This window comes from Lactuca saligna, chromosome 5 (assembly GCF_052625555.1).
Source record: "Lactuca saligna cultivar CGN05327 chromosome 5, ASM5262555v1, whole genome shotgun sequence".
Taxonomy (NCBI): domain Eukaryota; kingdom Viridiplantae; phylum Streptophyta; class Magnoliopsida; order Asterales; family Asteraceae; genus Lactuca; species Lactuca saligna.
The window spans coordinates 310,777,885-310,795,685 of NC_136421.1; the positions used below are offsets into that span (position 1 = coordinate 310,777,885).

At 38.0% G+C, this 17,801-nt stretch overlaps 2 protein-coding genes across 2 annotated transcripts; both read right to left on the minus strand.

Moving 5' to 3' along the window:
• Positions 1-11,288: 11,288 nt before the first annotated feature.
• LOC145047050 (uncharacterized) lies at positions 11,289-12,848 on the minus strand. The gene has a single exon (XM_078995296.1). It carries the CDS (start codon positions 12,846-12,848, stop codon positions 11,289-11,291), a length of 1,560 nt encoding a protein of 519 aa, XP_078851422.1.
• A 63-nt stretch (positions 12,849-12,911) lies between these two features.
• Positions 12,912-15,858, minus strand: LOC145047051 (uncharacterized). Its single transcript, XM_078995297.1, has 2 exons — positions 14,394-15,858; positions 12,912-14,290 (listed from the first exon to the last, which is right to left on the minus strand). Exons 1-2 carry the CDS (start codon positions 15,856-15,858, stop codon positions 12,912-12,914), a joined length of 2,844 nt encoding a protein of 947 aa, XP_078851423.1.
• Positions 15,859-17,801: the final 1,943 nt, after the last annotated feature.

Sequence of the window (17,801 nt, forward strand, 5' to 3'; positions counted from 1 at the left end):
GTTCAATCAACTACAAGGTTCAAGTTATTTTTCAAAGATCGACCTAAGGTCAGGATATCATCAGCTGAAAGTAAGAGAGCAGGATATAGAGAAGACTGCATTCAGAACATGATATGGGCACTACGAGTTTTTGGTTATGTCGTTTGGACTAACCAATGCTCCAACAACATTCATGGATTTAATGAACAGGGTTTGTAATCCGTTCCTAGATAAATCTGAGATAGTGTTCATAGATGACATTCTGATTTACTCAAAAGACCGAGAGGAGCATGGCAGACACTTGCGAGAAGTGTTAGAAGTATTGAAGAACGAGAAGCTGTATGCAAAGTTCTCCAAATGTGATTTTTGGATTCAAGAAGTCCAATTCTTGGGTCACGTGGTCAACCAAGAAGGGATAATGGTTGATCCAGCAAAGATCGAAGTTGTGATGAAGTGGAAACAACCGAAAAGTACCACAAAGATCCAAAGCTTTTTGGGATTAGCCGGATATTACCGAAGGTTTATCCAAGGCTTTTCTTCGATTGCGACTCCATTAACAACTTTGACCCACAAAGGAGCTATTTATGCTTGGAGTGATAAGCATAAAGAATCATTCAAGAAGCTAAAGAAAAATCTATGCGAGGTACCGATACTTTCTCTACCCGATGGAGTTGAAGACTTCGATGTTTATAGCGATGCGTCTGGTGTTGGATTGGGTTGTGTTTTGACCCAAAGAGATAAGGTGATCACATATGCGTCTCGACAGTTGAAGGAGAATGAAAAGAACTACCTACTCATGATTTGGAGTTGGCAACGGTAGTATTCACTCTGAAGATATGGAGGCATTTCCTCTATGGCATGAAGTGCAAACTTTTCACTGATCATAAGAGTCTCCAATATCTCTTTGGTAAGAAGGAATTGAATATGAGGTAGCGAAACTGGCTAGAGTTACTTAAGGACTACGACTGCGAGATAATTACCACCCCGGTAAAGCTAATGTTGTTGCTGATGCTCTCGGTTGGAAAGTCAATCTTGAAGGAAAAAGACCAAGAGCATTGAGAATAGAAGTCATCTCGACAATTGTGGAGAGTATAAAGAAAGATCAAGAGGAAGCTTTTGTGAAGAATGATCGAAAAGAAGAACGTTTGGGCAAAACGTTAGTGTTCGGTATAAATAGTCATAGACTGAAGGTGTTCCATGATCGGATTTAGGTACCTAAGTCTGGAGGAATAAGAGATCTTCTGATCGAAGAAGCTCACAAGACCATGTACTCGATTCATCCTGGTAGCACTAAAATGTATAGGGACTTGAAACCCTACTACTGGTGGCCGATGATGAAGCTTGATGTTGCAAAGTATGTGGCCGAGTGTGTGACTTGTGCGAGAGTCAAGACACAACATCAGAAACCATATGGGAGTTTAGAACCTTTACCTGTGCCTATGGGTAAATGGGAAGATATTGCTATGGATTTTGTCACTAAACTACCCAGAACAAAGAATGGTCACAACATGATTTGGGTGGTCGTTGATCGATTCACTAAGAGTGCGCAGCGGCCAAGGAGAAATGGTCTATGGATAAGCTTGCAAATTCTTACGTAAAGGAAATTGTGAGGCTTCACGGTGTTCCGTTAACGATTGTGTCAGATCGTGATAGCCGTTTCACCTCGCAATTTTGGAAAAGTCTACAAGAGGAATTGGGTACCAAGTTGTGTTTAAATAAAGCTTACCATCCACAGACTGATGGTCAGAGCGAACAGACGATACAAACACTTGAAGATATGTTGAGAGCATGTACCTTGGAATTCCAACGTAATTAGGATGAACATTTACCTATGGTAGAATTTTCCTACAATAATAGTTTCCACTCGAGCATAAAGATGGCACCTTATCAAGCTTTGTACGAACAGAAGTGTCGTACGCCGTCTTGTTGGCTTAAGGATGGGGAAAAGCAGTTTATGGGACTCGAGATGGTTCATCAAACTGCTGAAAAGTTGAAAATAATTAGGGAAAGAATGTTAGCAGCTCAGGATCATCAAAAGAGCTATGCTGACAACAAGCAAAGACCAATGACTTTTGAAGTTGGAGATTCGGTTTTGCTTAAAGTCTCGTCGTGGAAGGGACTTATAAGATTTGGTAAAAGGGGAAAATTAAGTCCAAGGTTTATTGGACCGTTTAAAGTTCTTCATAGGATTGGGAACCAAGCTTACAAGGTCGAACTACCAGAAGAACTGAATGGAATTCATAACACTTTCCATGTGTGTTATTTGAGGAATTCACGGGAGAAGTTCCCGACATGATTCCACTTTCAGAGTTGAGAATTGATGAGAACAAAATGTTGATTGAAGAACCAGAGGCAATCGTTGACCGAAATACTAAGAAGTTGCGACACAAGATGGTCGAGTTAGTGCTTGTCCGATGGAAACACACGAATGAGCCAAATCTCACCTGGGAGATGGAGAGTGACATGATGAGTCGTTACCCGCATTTGTTTGTTGATGCGTGATTCCAGGGATGGAATCATTCTAAGGTGGAGAGAATTGTAATGCCTGTGTTTCTGGGCTTGTCTTTAATGTTGATATAATAGTATAGGTTAACCTTTGTAACCCGTTTTGAAATAATATAAGTGTATTATTTGAGTATTATGTGTTTTGTGCTTAGTTGTGTGTCTTAATGTAATTAAGAATAAAAATAAGCGTCAAAATGAAATGCTAGATAGGCTCGATATCTATGGAGAATGTTGTAGTAGTTGAAACGAGGTTTCCGAATATCTAAAGAATGTTGAAATCCGAGTTATAACGAAGAAGTTATAACCTGTCGAAGTTTCGCGACAGAACTAGCAACGTTGAATGACGTAAAAAGTAATACGATAGAGCGATATTTAGCCCTAGTGATCTAAACGAATGTCGTAGAGTTCGTTAAACCGAGAGCGTGCGTAAAAAGATCGTCCAAATCTGACTTCGTATGAGGAAGTTATGATTTTCTGAAGTTTCGACTTAGCAGTATGCAACCCGGATACTCGATTTGAGACCGAGTGGTTTTTAGCCGAAATAATCTAAACGAGAATCAAATGTCTCGTTAATTGTAGTGAAACGATAAAAAGATAGATGAAAACGGACGTCGGATGAAGAAGTTATGAATTTATAACGGAGTTTTCTTGTCCCGGCCTACTAAAAATAAATATTAAAAATAAAAGTCAAAATTAGCCGACGGAGTCTAAACAAAAGTTGTAGAGCGTAGTCTCACCTACGTGTGGATATAAAGAACGTCGAAAACGGAGTTCGTATGAAGAAGATATGAATTTCAGAAGTTTTTAAATGATTAATATTTATTTATTTAATCTTTAATTCGGATAATATCCGAAGGAGTCATTGGTCTGATCCGAACTACGCCCAGCGTACCCCGGTGCATGAACCGCCTCGGACTTAAATGCCTCGCATACGTAAGCAGTGACGTTTTTGGTCACGTACGCCCCGCGTAGCTGAGTACGCCCAACGTACGTGCGAGGCTTAGGGGTGTAAGTGAGCCGAGCTACTCGTGAGCTACTCGGGATCGACTCGTTAAAAGCTCGACTCGAGATCGAATTAAACGAGCCCGAGCCGAGCTCGAGCCTAAATATGAGGCTCGTTTATTAAATGAGCTCGAGCCGAGCTTCAATTAATGGGCTCGCGAGCCTAAACGAGCTTAAACGAGCCTATATATATATACACACACACACACATACATACATACACACACACACACATATATATATATATATACACACACACATACACACATAGAGACTCGTTTAGGCTCGATTAGGCTCGCGAGCCCACTAAATTATTCATGAGCCGAGCTCGAGCTTCATTTTAAGGCTCGAATCGAGCTCGAGCTTGAGCTCGAGCTTCCTCAAATTAAACGAGCCGAGCTCGAGCTTTGTCAGGCTCGGGCTCGGCTCGGCTCATTTACACCCGAGGCTCAACCTCTATAAAAGGCATGCGAGGGCAGCCAACTTCTTTTGCCAAATTCTCTTCTCTTTCTCCCGTTTTGCATCGTTTTACGTGCTAGAAATATCCCGAAGCCCCGGTATCATTCCTGATCCCCGAAGCCCCGAAGATCCCGAGAAGTGTAATTCCCGAGCCGAAGCTCTACCCGCGAGAAGCCCGGTTTTTGTGAAGATCTTCCAGATCTACCGAAGAATACTACTTCTGCAAGTCGTAGTGCTGTCCAATCATCTTCTGATCAAGTGAGTGTGTAGTTACTTTCTTCTAACGCATAATTATGAAGTATTTTATATAAAATACGTGTTATGTGTATATTTTGTTGTTATAAGTGTGAATGTATATTCACTTTCTTCTATCTCATAGATCTGATTTATTCTCTATGAAATACGTATTATGTGTGTGTGTGCCTCATCTGTTATATGGAATATGTATTGATTGAACATGCTATACTGGTTTTAAACTATGTATGAAATATATATTTTTATCGACTAATATGTTAGGTAGAACATGGGTAGATAGTTGATGTGTGATAAACAGATGAGAGGCTTCGATGTTGTTGATGTTGACCTAGTCATCTAGCAGAGTATGGATGATGACCACGGACTCTTTCTAGACAGTCCAGTGGAACGCTAGCAGGTTCATAACCTGTAGGTGTTGTAAACGATGTGCTCACTAGTGTACTCTATCCCCCCTCATGGTTGCCTTTAGGATATCTATTGTTGAGGAAACCCCTTAGCAGTAATGTCCATCCAGATGAAAATCCTAGATTAAGTCCCTCGAGATAGATGTTGTTTTAGGAACATAAAGTGAGGATAACGGGAATCGGTAATCGGGTTATTGTTGGTTGGTGAAATTAAATATAATTATTTATTGTGGGTTGAAAACCCTATATGCTCACCAGGCTCGCAAGCCTGACCCACTCAGTTTATTTGTATTACAGGTAGTGGCGCGAGGGCATATGGATGAATCATCATGTTGTTTTGTTTACAAGTGTGCATATGTATATATTTGTTGAATGACTTGTAATGTTATCATTTATGTTTTATGGTCTGTATCGGAACATGACATCCCGAGTTTTTGATTATATAATAAAAATGCATCTCTTGATGAAATGCTTTGATAAATATTATTTTATCATATTTTGTTTTTGGGAACAAATTCCGTAACTCTTTTAAATCAAAAGGATTTACTATGAAATTATTTTAAAAAGTATAAATGAAATCGGTCTTTTCTGACCGAGATTTTGGGGATGTCACAAATATCGATTCTTGATAACAGATTAACTGAATGATTTGAAACACTGCCAACAACTTATCGATTTTTCCGGCTCAGTCCATTCTCTGATTTTAGATTGAAATTTGACGATTCACGATTGTCGATTGTAAGAAGTAAGAACAACAATATTTTTTTTTTTCAGATTTTTATGCTTTAGGAGTATAATACACCATTATTGTATCCAGTATAGATGATTGACTAAATGTTGAACCAAGAAAATAATAATATTAAAATTTTTTTTTTGAAGAAAATCCGATTTTAGAATTCGAGATCTTTGGTTCTATGTAATTTGTATACATATATGATATATGAATATGGATATACCAGTTTAAAATTAGAGAGTTTGTTGATCAATTTCTAAATGTTTCATTATTAGAGAATTTGTTTAAAATTTTGAGTTTTCCATTTGACTCACTATGTCAAGCAAGCAAGCAGGAGGTATTTCCTTTAATCCATAACTAGCAGGAATCAAGTGTGCGCCTTTGGCGCTGTGTTGCATTTAAATGATGATAAATATTTATGTGGAAATTGTCAATGGATAGTTTGACGTTATGTGGATTGGAGGGTTGTGGGTTAACTGCTTATGTAAGGTACGTTGGTTTGTAATATAATATTTATTTATATACCCATATGGAAGGTATTTTACATGATAACACTAAAGGATAGGAATGAACGCAACATAAACGTAAAGGAAATAAACATAGGGAAACATAAAGACAATGCCATCGTTTAGTCATCAGTTGTATCTTTGATTGTGCGTTTGTATTTTCCAATTCGTTTATGAATTGATCCAAGCATGAAGGAGATGTTGTCTTCCATGGACTGGTCCTCCTCTTTGGTATCTTGCAGGATTGTTTTCAGGATTCTGGAGATGGGGTTGTCACCATCTGTCGAGAGACAGGTGTGAGAGGTTTCATCCATGGTGAAGCCTTCTTGTAATTTCGTCTGAGCTGCTTCAATAAGATCTGCTACTTCTCGAATGTAAGCAATGAGTGAGAGGAGCACGTGGTGGAATTGTTGGTTGTTCATCTTTTAATATGCCTATTGTACGTGTTTCAGTTGTTGGTTTTTTATAGAATTTATGAAAAGAGTGAAGAGGGGGGGAGGGATGTTATGGGTGTCGTTAATCAATGACGTGTGTGTATCTAAATTTCTGTGGGTGGCATTGCTGTTATAGTAGGTTAGATAAGTCATTGCATGCAATTGTATTTAGGGTGTGAGGTGGCCTGTTTTGGTGGTATTAGTAATGCAGCCTATATTTGTGTAGGTGTGTATATGATTAAAATATTTGTTATTAACACTATTGGGGTTGAAGTTGAGTTTTTTTATAGTAATGTATATATAATGGTAGTAGAGAGTTGTTTACGTAGTATCGGATGTTGTTCTTATTTTTTTTTTTAATAGTAGGTTTTTTGGGACCAGTAGTTTCAATCGATTTTGAAATTGAGTATTGTTCGCATTTGTATGAGTGTAGTCGATGAATCGATAAAGCAAGAACATATGAGTTTTGATTCGCAATTGGATTGATGATTGAGGGATGATTCGTGAAGAAAAACGCGAAGTCAAGGACTGTGAAATTGTTGTTTGCAAGAATTTAAAAACTCGATTGTGGAGTTGTTGATGCTCATTTTGCGAAAGTAAAACAATCGAGTGTTTGCATCTGTGAATCAATTTGAAGTCAATTGGGTTAATATTCGCATATGGGTTCAACATATGAATTTTTGATTTCGCAAGTTTAGAGTTCAAGAACTAAACTGTGTTCGCATCTGGAATGAAAATTTGGTGGTTCGCATTTGATTAATTAGGTTAAAATGCGAAGGTGATTAATGCGAAGGGATGCGAAGGGTGTAAGAATGAAGATGCGAAGTATTTCACAGTAGAATGCGAATTGGGGAAGAAAACAGAAATTTTCAAATATTGTCCCTGGAGTTTCGCATTTTTGGAAATAAATACTCAACTTCGCAAATGGGGGTCATAAAATGATGAAATTGCAGAATTTTTAAAGAGATACACACACATAGACAACCACACATATATTTAGAAAATTAAACTAAAAGATGATAAATTACAAATTATAGCATTGTTCTTTGAGAATAAATTACTAAAAATGGGATATAGAGAATTATAAGACATTGTTCTTGACTTTTGAGTCCAAAGACGTATGATCCGAACTTTAATTGTGAAATCGTCCTTGATTGAGTCAATTTCCTTTATAGGAGTAATATGTTCCATTGTACCTTGCAAGTTAAAAAAAAAAATTACATTAAATTAGACAATTATAATCAGCACACAGAAAAAAACAATCAAACAGTCAAGAAGAAACTACATTGGTAGGCTGTTACGATTAAATTAGACAATTATAATATGCGTTTTTCCAGGTGAGTATTCATATAAAATATTTATTTCCTTAATTAAAACAACAAAAGATATATTTTTATTTATTTTTCCAATTTGCATAACTTTTTTTATTCATTTAATAAAGTTGCATACCAAATTGTTAGGCTGTTACGATTTCACCACCTAAAATATGTATATTTGTATTATAATATATTATCTTGTTAGTATTTCATGAATGCAATCAATAACACTGCTTTGAATGCGAAGTTGGATTTAGCTTTGCTATAAGTTTCAATCGATTTTGAAATTGAGTATTGTTCGCATTTGTATGAGTGTAGTCGATGAATCGATAAAGCAAGAACATATGAGTTTTGATTCGCAATTGGATTGATGATTGACGGATGATTCGTGAAGAAAAACGCGAAGTCAAGGACTGTGAAATTGTTGTTTGCAAGAATTTAAAAACTCGATTGTGGAGTTGTTGATGTTCATTTTGCGAAAGTAAAACAATCGAGTGTTTATATCTGTGAATCAATTTGAAGTCAATTGGGTTAATATTCGCATATGGGTTCAACAAATGAATTTTTGATTTCGCAAGTTTAGAGTTCAAGAACTAAACTGTGTTCGCATCTGGAATGAAAATTTTGTGGTTTGCATTTGATTAATTAGGTTAAAATGCGAAGGTGATTAATGCGAATGGATGCGAAGGGTGTAAGAATGAAGATGCGAAGTATTTCACAGTAGAATGCGAATTGGGGAAGAAAACAGAAATTTTCAAATATTGTCCCTGGAGTTTCGCATTTTTGGAAATAAATACTCAACTTCGCAAATGGGGGTCATAAAATGATGAAATTGCAGAATTTTTAAAGAGATACACACAGACATACGTAAGAGAAGCTTATTTTTACACATACACATACACATTGATGATCAATTGAGTGGATCGAATAAAGAATTTAAGATAGAAAATAATTAATAAACAACTTCTGAATCAAAGATAAATAGAAACCTTGACTAACAAATTCAATGAGAAGCAAAATTGAAGTCGCAGAAGAAGAAAAAAAATTTCACTTATACGATTAACACAAACATTGAGAAGCAATCATATATAATCATGAGAAACTCACCGAAAGATTGAAGTTGCTGATTGAATATTCGAAATTAAGAAGCAGGTAATTTTGTAAAGGAATAGTACATGTGTAATGTTGTAATTTGTTTTATGAGTAACATAAATGTTGTGATTTTTTTTAATAATCTAATATTTTATAGGACTCAGTAAGCACTGCTAGTAAACACTGTTGATATATTCATGGTAATTTTATAAGGTTACATTACATACGCAAAATATGATATGGTTTTTAAGTTAGTAGGAATAGTAGTAAAAGGGTTGGTACTACAGAGGTAATAAGAAGTGGAGATAAACAAAGGGTTAGGAATATAGAACTGGTACACAAAGCCATTGTCTTTATTGCGACCAACGTGCTCGTTTCGGGCCTGCATCAGATTTGTCCATACCTGTGATGTAATGTTAACAATCAGTTGTTTTTTTTGGTATACTTGTTTAATGTGTAATGAGTATTACCTGTATTTTCAAAATTTAATGCCCTCTTGACTTTGGGTTGATTTTGTGCGGATGAACACGTAGGTGTTTTATGAGGAACATTAGAGGAGGATGTATTTTCTGAAGGTGGGGTTGTTATTGATGATGATTGAGAAGAGTTGTCTTCGATATCAGTTATTATGAAACGGATGTTCCTTTCAGTTGACGTGTTTGTGATCCTTAATTTCATCTTTTTTGTGATACCTTCAGTCTCTTTTATAATGTTGGGCAATTTTTTCCTATGGTTTGGGTCGCCTTCTAGTATGAGTTTATCTGCTGTTGTTCCAAATATTTTCTGGCTAGCGTTGTCAGATAAGGTAACCGTCATTGAGGAAGTTGGGTCCGTAATTGTTGCCATAAGCTTGTACCTATGTGCATGAATGATATGAGTTCATAGAATTTGTTTATATATTTCAATTTTTGTTTTGAGGGTGTTGTGACTTACATGGGAGTTGGAGAGGTGATCGTTCCGTGTGATGGACAGAACCAGTCCTTTCCTTGTTTTAGTGTTGATATCTTACACTGTGGACAGAAAACTTGGTACCAATAATCTGAAAAAACGTACTCTATTATGGATGCCTCTGTTGTAAAAGTTTTTTCCTGTTAAAGAATCAAAATCTATAATATATATGATAATATTGATAAAGGGAAGGTGGATATAACTTTGACAGAGTAGAAGTGTACCAAGAGATCTGAATGTTTTTTCTCATTTATCTCTGTAAGTGGCACTGGAAGTCCAAACAGAGGTATTGAAGCAGCATTTATCTTGTAGCTGTGAATTTTAGAGACTGTTAGTATAGACATAAACATGATTATAATATATTGTTTTTAGAACGGTACCTGTCCAGAAGTGTATCTGTTTCTTTGATAGGTGGGTTTACGTATATGTGGGTTGCACTACTAGTTCCTAATCTTAATGAACCTTGAAATGAAGTTTTTGTGATTATTTTAGATTCTTTTATTGGTAGTTGTATCAGTAATAATACACATTGGTTTTTCATCAAACGTACCACCATAATCCATGATTCGGACGTTTGTGACAGCAATGACAGTAGGAGCAGGTGCATTCTGAATTGCGTTCCGATTAAATTTTGAAGGTGCGTCAGTGCATTCTTTCCACAAGCTTATCGCAATATCTTCACCACTGTTGATTGCATGTTTTAAGTATGGTAATTAGTATATATGTATATTTTCAAAAGGTGCAACACTTACAATTCATTCCTTAGAATGAGGAGCAGGTAAGGTTCATCGTTTTTCTTAATACAGGCCACCAGTTTAACTTAAACTCCTAAGAAATCTGCACAATGAATGACAACTAATATGTTACATACGTGTTGTGTAAGAGGTATGTACAACATATTAATATTGAAAGTAGTTTGTAAAAGAACATGTATTGTTATGTCAATATTTTGTGGTCCATTTATGTAATATAATACTTGGGTATTGGTTGATATAAGCTGGTATTTGGCTTTTTGGTATGAAGTTAAACCAGTGTGTTGGAATAGTAACTGTGTCTGGGATAGAGGTAATACAGGACGCGGTGCCAACAGCGATGTATACTGGATTGTGTAACCATTTCTGGTATGCGTCTGGTTCTCCACATCCATATTTAGTCAACGTGTAGCATTTAGAAATAGCAAGAGCAGATTGTACAAAGCCTTGATCCTTTCTTTGACCAAGAATTTGGATTGCATCACCCTGATATATTAGTAGGAAGCACGTGGAAGTGAGTTTATGAATGGAATGGATGAATATTAATAAGATGGTTCAGAAACTTACATATTTGTCGACCGCTAAAAACCAGGTTTCATGACCTCGGACCTGTGGCGTCCATGTACGGAGAATGCGTACCTGCAGTGCTGTTCCCGGAGATGCATACCCCAGCTCTGAGATTGCAGTGAATATTTCAGACATGTGGCTGACACAAGGTTTGAGAAAAAAAACTGGATGTTAGATGTTTTTCTGCAAGGAAAATTGTATATGTTTACAGATGTACTATGATATGATCAATCAATAAAGATGTGATGTATTATAATATATGTTTGTAGAACATCAATATGATACAAGACTCGGAAGACAGGCAGGGATTGCAATTTGTTACATAAGAAAATATATTCATATTTTGCTGGTTATTGTAATACAGAAAGGCAGCAAGAGTCTGATGTAAGATGATTTATGTTTACAAAAGATGGATATGCATTCGACCTCACAAATAGTAATTGTGCGCAAGAAATCTTTAAAGACAACATTTTTTGTTTTGCTATGTGCACCACCAACATTAGATTGTATCAGTACTTTAATAGACTGTGGAGATGTAGCACGAGAGAGGGCAACATAAAGTTGTCCATGTGTGAAAACTGGTTCCGGCAAAAAAACTCCGATTTTAGATAGTGATTGACCCTGGCTTTTGTTAATTGTCATGGCATAACAAACCCTGACTGGGAATTGCTTTCTAATGAAGGTAAAAGGGATTTCAGGGCTTTTGTGTATAAATTTTATCCGGGGCAGGTACACGTGTTTTCCGATGGATGTGCCAGTAATTATTGTTGCCTGTATCACGTTTGGCAATAACTGTGTAACAATTAACCGTGTACCGTTGCATAAACCTTCTCTTTGGTTGATATTTCTTATTAGCATAATAGGAGTGTTATTTTTCAGTGATAGTTTGTGGGGTGGGATAGCAGGAAAGGTGAGCCCGTTCAGGTATTCGACTGGATAGAAAGTGTTAAATTCTAAAGATTGGTTTCCATTAGATTCTATTGTGTCAACACTTCTATAAGATGTTGTCTTGTTAGGGGTAAGTTCTAGGACGAGCTCGTTTATTATGTTCGCCGTATCATTCTTTGGACATACAATCGCCCTACCTGCCAATACAGATGGAGAAGGATTGAGAAGAATCCCGTCACCATATACAAAATTTATAAGATTTTTCAATGCATTTTCTCCTGGTAGTATAGTGAGGGAAGAGGGTATTTCAATCCATTTTGTGTCTTTTTTATCAATAGGATCTGATTCTCCTAAAACACCATCCCCAACGTTTAGTAACCATGCTGCAAATTCTGATACAGATAGCTCTGATTCTGAATAGGTGCCCGTACTCATTAGACGCATATTATGGTTTAACTTATAAACTGTAAAACATGGCCATAGGTATGATTTGGGTAAAGTCAAACTAATGATATGTGAGATTGTACTTTTTGGGGAAACAGGTAATGTTTGACGAAAATCCCCTCCTAACAGTACGGACATTCCACCAAACACCTTAGTATCACAATCTAGAATATCTCTTAAGGAACGGTCCAGGCATTCGAAACAACGCCTATCATTCATTGGGGCCTCATCCCAGATAATGATAGACGTACGTTTCAATAACTCTGCAAGTAGGGTTTTCTTTGAAATGTTGCATGCGTCTTTTTGCGAAAGGTCAATCGGTATACTAAATCTGGAATGAGCAGTTCTACCCGATGGTAGCAACAATGATGCTATGCCCGATGCAGCCACAGCAAGTGCGATCTTCCCAATAGAGCGGAAGTATGCAAGTAATGTAGTCCAAATAAATGTCTTGCCTGTCCCGCCATGTCCGTAAATGAACAGGAGAACCTGTTGTCCGTCTTTTTCAGACGAGACAACCAACTTATAAATGTGGAGTTGTTCACTATTTAATTGTGATAGCATGCGTTGGTGGTCTACTTTGAGTGTGTCTGTGTCATATGATGTCTCTTCTAGAATCAGTCGATTTTACAGTAGTCTAATTGTCTCTTCCGTTGGTTTTGGCAGATGGAAGTCAGTGACCGATTTCGAAGGAGTCGAGGACTGAAGAATTCCTTCCAGCTCAAACAGAACCAATTGTTGTAAATGAGCATCACCTATATGTAAATTTGATCCAAATTTCTGTGAATTGATATTGTACAGTAAGTCGTCACTCATTTTTCTCCATCCAATTTCCCACAGGGACATAGGATCGCTAACGTCACAGTGAAGAAGCAAACGACAGAAAAGTGATCTTAGTTGGAATGAATTTGCCCACTCAGATGCTTCAGTAAATGCGGTCATCCATTCTTTGTCTTCTCCAATCAGGCCCAATGCATCACATGCAGCACGAAAATTTGGATAGACCTTGTTGCAAACAGTACGGATATCCTCATAGGATGTGCAACCAACCTGATGACAAAGCAACATTCGTAGATAGAACAATTCCCCTGCAGAAGGGTGCACAAATATAAGTCTACCTATCGCACTGCTTGTCATACGTTTTCTTCGTTTCCAGATTTTTGCATCCTTATCCCACCAATACTTTGTGGGAAACGCAACATAAGTGAGATTTCTTCCTAATGATTCCCACTTATTATTTTCAAACCATCCTAATAGTAGACTGTAACCGAAATCTGGATGTTGAACAACATCATGGATGAGAGTGTTTTCTTTGAAGTAAACTGTCTGCTTATCTGGCAGATGAACTGGGAGTATCGTGACTGATGGTTCGCGCTCATGAATGGGAAAATCAAAAATACGCCAGGCAGCCTCGTGAGGGCAAAGGTAACGACCGTCAACAAAATTTCGTATTTCGTCGACGACAATGTGTTGTGAAGAGGTGGTAGGTTGACCAACCAACACATTTTTCTGAACAACAAACCTCACCCGCTCCATTCCTTTGGAAACATATTTGAACAAATATTTTATCATCATATTCCAACCACAGTACTCCACATTAATATGAGCGTCAAAACGACTGCATAACCTTTTATTGTATGGGACAACATATCTATTATCTACCTGGATTCCATTCTGTAGTGTATGGTGTGCCACACAATCTCTCTTATAATGTGCATAACCCTCTTTGTCAAAGGCTGTACAGTGTTGGAATGGTTTTGGAAATTTTTTCTTACATTTGTCATCTTTCATACATGGAGCATTTACATTTAGCAAACCACATGGACCATGGATCATACACGTTGTAATGGTGTGGTATAATAATGGTTCTGATGATGGATCTGGCAGTTCAGCAGTAACAAATGCATCAATGTCAGAAGGCTCTTGTATTTTATGTGATGCAGCAACCCACAACAGCGTATGACAATGAGGTAAGCCCCGCTTTTGGAATTCAATTGTGTACAGGTCTACAAAAAAAAGTCGTTTAAAATTATTGTGAAGTAACCTAGAAATGAAAGAGACAAAAATAATGTATATATATTTAACTAAGAATTAATATATACGACTTACGTGCTACTACAGGTCCAAATGTTTTGTCTTCTTTAAGAAATCTTATAAAGGTCTTTACTTTCATGTGGAAAACACGTGAAATGATATCGGCTCTACTATGTACATCGTTTTGATTATGGAGCAACATGTATCGTCTAATTTCTGGCCACTTCACATTGCATGTAAAGGTGATAAAATATTGTGGATTCCCATGTTCTCTACAAATGGAGAGGGCATCTTGATAGTGGCTGTACATGTATCGGGGGCCACCGACAAAAGAAGGGGGCAAAAGCACACGTCTACCAACAGAACGGCTTTCTGTATCTCCGTTAGAAAGTGCATCATAGATCCCACTGATGAAATCAGATCTAAGATGTTCCTGATTATTTTGATAGAATTCAAGACGAGACTGTTCGATACATGTATAAGCATCAACTAAAAACTGTTGAAACAATCTACATGAATTAAGTAGAAGAGAGTGTATATTACAACGTGCGTGTATCTGATAACTATAGTACATGTTCACTGTTAAGTTTCTAGCTTTGGAACCCGATTCATTGAAAAGTTTCAGCCTAGGTGACCACCCGTCCTCACCATACGGGAAAAGCAGAGGGTATTGCAGTGGCATGTAACTTGGATGGAGGTTACTAACCCGCTGTGCCTGACCACCCTTAGAATGTATAAGTGTATCGTATCTACTACTGACACAGTCGTCACCAAAAACAATGCATCCCAAAGTACCAGGCGCGGGAGGAGTGTAGCGTCTATCCGGAACATCATTGAAAAGACAAACCACATATTCATCTAAATTTCCTTCTTCAGCAATTTGTTTCGCTGTTTTAAAGGTACGTACATATTCGTTATGTAGTGTAAGTATAGCCATTAATAACTCAACAATTCCTGGATCCAAAGGTTGCTTCGTAGGGTCCTGGAAAGCTGCCAGCCTATTAGACAACTCATGCTGCGTGTCTACCATATATAACTGCAAAAACCTCGGAGGCTTAGCATCATTAGGGCAAAAAGAACCTATAGAATGTGACAGCTGACCAGATACCTTAAACACATAAGGGCCTCCACCTCTGTTAATATCGTCATCAACCACAGCCCCAAAAGATGTCATAGAAAACATGCTATTGTAAGCTCTGATATTCTGCCTAAAAGAAGCACAACTATACAAAGAAGATAATTGTGGAGGAGGAAGAAGAGGGTAAGGCAATATAACAGCACCAGACCTGCAACATCGCGTATAACAGGGACGATCCTTTTCTGACAAATAGAAAAGCCTTTCAGCATACCAGAAAAAGGCGGAACAAAATTGACAGATGAAAGTTGAATCACCCAAGTCATCATAAACAGGCAAAGGCGAGGGCAAATTAACCGTAGGAAACATAGCCAGGCGAGGAGAATGTCCCCGTTTAGAAGCAGGTAAAGCCGACGACGAAACCCCTTGTCGGAATTCCAAACGGGAAGTGGAAGGAAGAGCCATGATGCAAAGAGGAAACGAAAAACACACAATACACAACGAAGAACAGAAACAAACCTGAAGAAGTGATCGACAGAAAAAGGAAGAAGAGTTGAGAAGCAGCAGGAAGGTTTGACGAATGGTGAAGGAACGTTTGACCTTACGTGGGAAAAACAAATAAAGAAGGAAAGATAAAGGCGGTAGGTGTGTCCAATGTGTTAAATCAGTTAAAGAACAGGGGTTAGAACCGTGTAAAGCAAAAATTAATGTGGCAGATATGTAAAAAGGAGTAATCATGTGGCAAAATTCTAATTTACTAAAAGTTCCTGTTCACCAACCCGTTTGTGAATTAATATATATATAATTCATTAGTTTATTGTTTGTTCATTTGTAGTTATTCAATACTTCCCATTTACTGTTTATTTGTTTGTTCATTTGTTTATTTTTGTTTGTTTTGGTGATTGTTATTAGAAAATGCCAAAATATCTCAAATTTTTGGTTCGCTTAAAGCCTCTAGTAAAGTTACTATAAATGGTGTAACGACCCAATTTTCACGTCCAAAAATTTTGTTTTTAAAACATTACTTTAGAAAACGTTAATAAATAAAAAATATTGTTTGAACAAACTACATCACAACATAAACCATGTTCAAAATTCAAGTCATACAACCAATCGAAACATCAGAGTATAAATCCCAGAGAAATCTAGTAAATGCGGAAACCAGTGTGTGTGCATGATGTGCCGCTACCGAGCCAGCTCCTTCCCCTTCGATGAAGAGGTACCTGAAACCAAAACTGTAAACTGTAAGCACAAAGTTTAGTGAGTTCCTCCATCGTACCACATACCATACAATACATATCATACATACTGCCAGGCTATTCTGGGGTGCATGATTACCCGGTACGGCCATTCTGGGGTGCCGACTACTCGTGCGGCCATTCTGGGGTGCCGTCCTACCCGTGTCAAGCCATTCTGGGGTGCTGACCTACCCGTGTCAAGCCATTCTGGGGTGCTGACCTACCCATGTCGAGCTATTCTGGGGTGCCGACTACCCTTCGGTCCTAACAACCGAACCTCGGGGACTATTTCACCCCCTACTACTACCATCACATATATCATAACACAAACGTAATATCACACATATATGGGGTGTCTGACTACCCTTTGGTCCTAACAACCGAACTCTACTACTATCACATACAACATATAACATATCAGGTAGTAGCAAACCTAGATGATATCACAAAGACAATCATCTAACATACAACTCCTACTGGTGGGCCGGCATTGTGGCCTTGGACCCACCGCTACTGGAAGGTAACTCACGTCGGAGTAGCTGCTGATCTTCGTGGGAATAGTCTGACTGCTGCTGCTGCTGTTCCGGAAATCCTCTGGTTGTAATTCCCACCAAACACTTAGTCAAAAACTGCTAACTGACCTTTGGGTAAAATTACCATTTTACCCCTGATCATGCCCTAAGTCAAAGTCAGAGTCAACTTCCAGTTGACCCGACTCGCCGAGTTGGCTCGCCAACTCGCCGAGTCCATGTCTAAACAACTGACCTGAATTCTGTTTCTACTCGACGAGTTCTCCTTCCAAACTAATGTTCAAGTCCTTCATCCTACTCGCTGAGTTGTATGAACAACTCGCCGAGTTCATCTTCATCCAATGAACAAGTTATACTGTGACTCGTCGAGTTGTATGAACAACTCGCCGAGTCTGATCTTGATCTAAGGAGATTGCCTTGAACTCGCCGAGTCTGGGCATCGACTCGCCGAGTTCCACTACGGGTGAGTTTTGGCTTCCAACTCACCGAGTCCCTCCTGGACTCACCACACAACTCGACATAGCTAAAAAGGGACAAACTCGGAGACTCGCGACTAGACTTGCCGAGTCAGATGAGCGACTCGCCGAGTCCGCTCCGTGTAAGAGCTATAAATGCGATTTTGCTCGAATCTAGTCCATGC

Excerpts from the sequence above, each read along its gene's own strand:
- LOC145047051 (XM_078995297.1), bottom strand. The coding sequence starts at position 15,858 with ATGGCTCTTCCTTCCACTTCCCGTTTGGAATTCCGACAAGGGGTTTCG. Across the intron at positions 14,291-14,393 it reads ATTTGGACCTGTAGTAGCAC|ACCTGTACACAATTGAATTC; the intron begins GTAAGTCGTATA and ends TTTTTTTTGTAG.
- LOC145047050 (XM_078995296.1), bottom strand. The coding sequence starts at position 12,848 with ATGCTATCACAATTAAATAGTGAACAACTCCACATTTATAAGTTGGTT.